General features: G+C 38.2%; 1 protein-coding gene across 1 annotated transcript in view; it reads right to left on the reverse strand.

The window, feature by feature from the left end:
* The window catches only part of LOC140942087 (uncharacterized), a 34,615-nt gene extending 31,288 nt beyond the window's left edge, over nt 1-3,327 (reverse strand). The window contains exons 1-3 of the mRNA XM_073391067.1: nt 2,162-3,327; nt 1,056-1,161; nt 4-214 (exon numbers count right to left, since the gene is read on the reverse strand). Coding sequence (XP_073247168.1) covers nt 4-214; nt 1,056-1,161; nt 2,162-3,312 — 1,468 coding nt within the window. The 5' untranslated portion in view covers nt 3,313-3,327. The remainder of the gene's footprint in view (nt 1-3; nt 215-1,055; nt 1,162-2,161) is intronic.
* Nucleotides 3,328-4,004: the final 677 nt, after the last annotated feature.

The following is a 4,004-nucleotide window of genomic DNA, read 5'->3' on the forward strand; positions in this document are numbered from 1 at the left end:
TACCTTGCAGATCTCCAGCGTTTTTCATAATTCTGACTTTTCTGATGAGCAGTTGAGGTGCAATTGGTGTGTCAGGACTGTTAGCCTTTAGATAATCAACAAGCTGTAGAGTTGTATGGGAGCTTCCTTGCCAATAGGTAAATCTGTCCATGACAAACACAAGGGCTGCAACAATGTTATAGTCCTTCCGTTTCAGTGCATGAAACAAGCACTCCTTGAGAGTTAAAGGAAAAGACAAAAATATATGAAAACCAGTTCATGCAGCATAACTGAGTTCATGCTCAAGTTCTGATGGGACACTTATGATTGTAGTGCTGCTCTTTTATTGTGCTCATCTGTAATTTAATATGCGCTGTGGACGTTAGTTAATAATAATAATAATAATAATGATAATGATGAGAATAATAATAATTATCATCATCATCATAATAATAACAATAATAATATAATAATATTATTTAAGCAAAAGACTACACTTTCCATGGGTTTACCAGCATGATAACCCACGCGGGATGTTGGGAGAACACAAAAAAAGCTTTTAAATCACGAGCTGAAGGCATGTGATTTACAAGTGTCTTCCCAACATCCCAAGTGGGTTATCACACCGGTAAACTTATAGAAAGTGTGGTCTATTGCTTTTGTAAAATAACTTTTCGATGAGTTTTCTATGAGTTTACTGGCACAATAAACCATAGGTTTTTAACCAATCAGAACATGCATACTATCTTAGTTATTTTATAAAATGTTATATTATATAATAAGAGTAAGGAGGTGAACTCTAAGGGGCCTTTGGTTATGGGTTATGGCTCACTCCTTTAGCAAGTAAATTGGTATGAGATCAGCCAGTGAACATTAAGGAAGAAATAATAATAATTATATAGTAATAATAATAATAATAATAATAATAATAATAATACCTGATGATGGCCTATCTGGCAGGTATAGCTGGATGTCGTTATCTGAGGCTTCAACACTGCCCCCTCCTTGTGCCAATCAGTGTGTAAATGTCAGGTAATAATAACAACAAAATAATTCTTTTATATCACATTACCAACCTCCAGGATGTCCCGTTCGGTGAGATGAGGCACAACAGCATTCTTAGCAGTTATCAAATCTTTAACGTTGTACCTCTCTTCAGCTCCAACGTTTGGAATATACTGCCTATTCATAAAAGAAAAACAACACAATCATTACAAGCAATGTGCCACTGGGTACGTTTTAGCATTATGTCAACATTGTTGAGTAGCAAGCCCAGATCTAAACCCATGAAAAATAGATGAACTTGGGGAATGGGGCCTGATCAAGGCAGAACCAAGAAACAAGCAGAGCTGAACATGTAGGGTGTCCATGACAACCCTGGGAGTGGCAAGCACCAGGCACCATCACACTGAAAATCAGTGGAAACTAAAATATTTACCACATACTTGCCATGCCATGAAGGATGGGTGGGGTGGGGGTAAAATCAGTGAGAACTGCCCAGTAGCAAGAAACAAATGTAGATAGACTTGACATCCAAAGCCAAGCTGTAAACACATGTCAGCCCCTGCATGCAAGCCCTGGCCACCCCACAAACCAACCCTTGGGAAAAACTGCTGGCCAGCATTTGCTTCATGTTTAACTTTAGCCTAAGTTACATTATTTTAGCCACATTTTAACCCTGGTCAGACTACTTACCAGGTTCTAATAATTGTGAAATGTTATGCTGCTACAATTTAGATCTTATAATTTAGGCAGTGATACTAAACCATTGGTCTAATTTCCTTCATCTCTATATCATGAAAAAATGTAAACAGACTCAAAACACTGAAGAACCCACACTGCTCTTTAAGAACAGGAGGTGAAATAATTCAGCCCCCATTGATTTGGTGTATGTCCACCTTTGCTACCACTTTACAAATATCATGGAATGGGGATGCTTACAGTAAACTCATAGTTGCACTAAATCATAGCAGTTAAACTCGAGCGCAGAAGCCTTATACTTCCTGCAGGCACAATAAAAGGACAACTATCATTGTCCTCTCATCAGTGCAAGATCTCATATCACATATTTCTCAGCAAAAATTCATTAGACACCTTTGGTCACTCATTCATGGCAGGTCACTAGAAACAAAGTAAAAAGAATAAATTATTTACTTTCTAATTATAATGTATGATGACTTACCACTTTTCAGGGACAAATGGCCAGGCATTTCGCTTAGCATCAGTTATGAGCTGATCAAGTTTTTCAGAAAGAAGTGAATGCCACGCATTAAAGGCTCTAAAAGAAACTTGAACATCACTGTCAGCAGCAGGTGATAAACTCTGCTGAAGACAAGATGCCACTGAAACAGAATGGATGACTTCAACTGCATCGTCTCTTACATCAAAGGTCGATTTATTCACCAACCCAAGTCTTATGAGTTTTTCCACTTCTTCTGGGAATTTAACTGCAGGAAGAGGCTCTCGTAACTGGCATAGTTGATCAAATACTTGCTTCTCTCTAGCATCCAGGTGTGAAAATGTAAACTGAAGCATCATAGAGCAGCTGTCATCTTTCTCAGTCTTCATATCTTCTGACCAGGAAGGGATAATGCAATCAAGACTTTCAGATGGAAGTTTATATTCATTCACAGTGTTAACTAAAATCTTTAGTGCTGTTGCATTACCATTCAACATAGAGAAAATCTTCCACTGCTTTTCTTCACTCAGTCTTGAGTTGAGAATCTTACTATCGAGATACTCCTTAAAATAATCCATGCGAAGACCTTTTATTTCCAGGGCCAAAACTGCCTGCTCTGTGAGTGTTGATTGAAGGGAGGGGGCATCTTTCTTAGTACAAACCACAATGGCATTCACTTTTAGTAACATCTGTGAAAGATGCGACCACACAATCCCACCATCTGAATATACATCATCAATTAAGACAAGCTTGAAATTTGAGGACAGAAAGTTTTGTGCTGTACTATACTTCTTGTTTAACTTTGTAGTTGACTGTGAGAGTAATGAGGCAGTATCTTTGTCCTGTTTGTCCTTTGAAATCTCGCTCAGATAATTCCACAGGGACTCCACACTGCATCCTGGCCTTACTCTTACACCAAGAATCTCCGAGTTTCTGAGTCCATTTGCAAGAAATTCATTAGCAATCTCACGCAAAAGTGTTGTTCTTCCACAGCCAGGCTCACCATAAATCAACACACGACATGGCTGGCTTAATTTGCTAATATCATCAATGACAGATTTCACAGAACTTGATAGTTCCAAACTTAGATGATGGTCTATTCTATTGTTGCCTTGAAACACGACAGGTTTAAGTGGTGTGAAAAGTGCTGCCATATTGTACTGGATAGTTTAGCTTAAGGGGGAAAATACAATAAAATAATACTGGTTACCTATTATTTATTTGTGATCTGCCTTTTTTTACTACATTCTACATATTTTGTTACTAATGTCATTGTTTTATGACACGAAATGCCTGTCACAATAACCCTATACCAGGTACCAAAACATCTTTTAAGCAGTGAATAGTTGCCACCATTTTTTTTGGTATTATGCCCTTCCAAAAAGTATACTACAAGAGTTCTAATGACACTCAACTTGGCAACCTACATGGTACCTCGTAAATGGTACTTAAGACGAGCATAGCCTACTTTTTCTTGGGGAGTACGCGTATTATTAAAACGGAATACAATGACCATTTGAATAATAATATAACATCCGCTCAACATGTCGGAACAGGTCGGATCAGTGACCCGTAACAAATGCTCTGACTTTCATGGTGGAATTCGATTTCAATCGAGTTTTATAATCAGATGGGAACTTGAAGATAAAAGCTTTCTCAAAATAGACATTATCTGTTTAGATGACAGTTTAAAATATCGGATTATGGCCGCTTGGCGATTAAAACATGAAAACTTCATACCTTTCTCCAACAGCGTGAACAGGAGAATCGGAGAAAGGAGCATGCGTATGCATGCATCCGCTGAATGACAATACCGCGGGCGCATCATATCTGCTGGCGGGAAATC

The sequence above is a fragment of the Porites lutea genome, chromosome 6 (genome assembly GCF_958299795.1).
Source record: "Porites lutea chromosome 6, jaPorLute2.1, whole genome shotgun sequence".
NCBI classification, from domain to species: Eukaryota; Metazoa; Cnidaria; class Anthozoa; order Scleractinia; family Poritidae; genus Porites; species Porites lutea.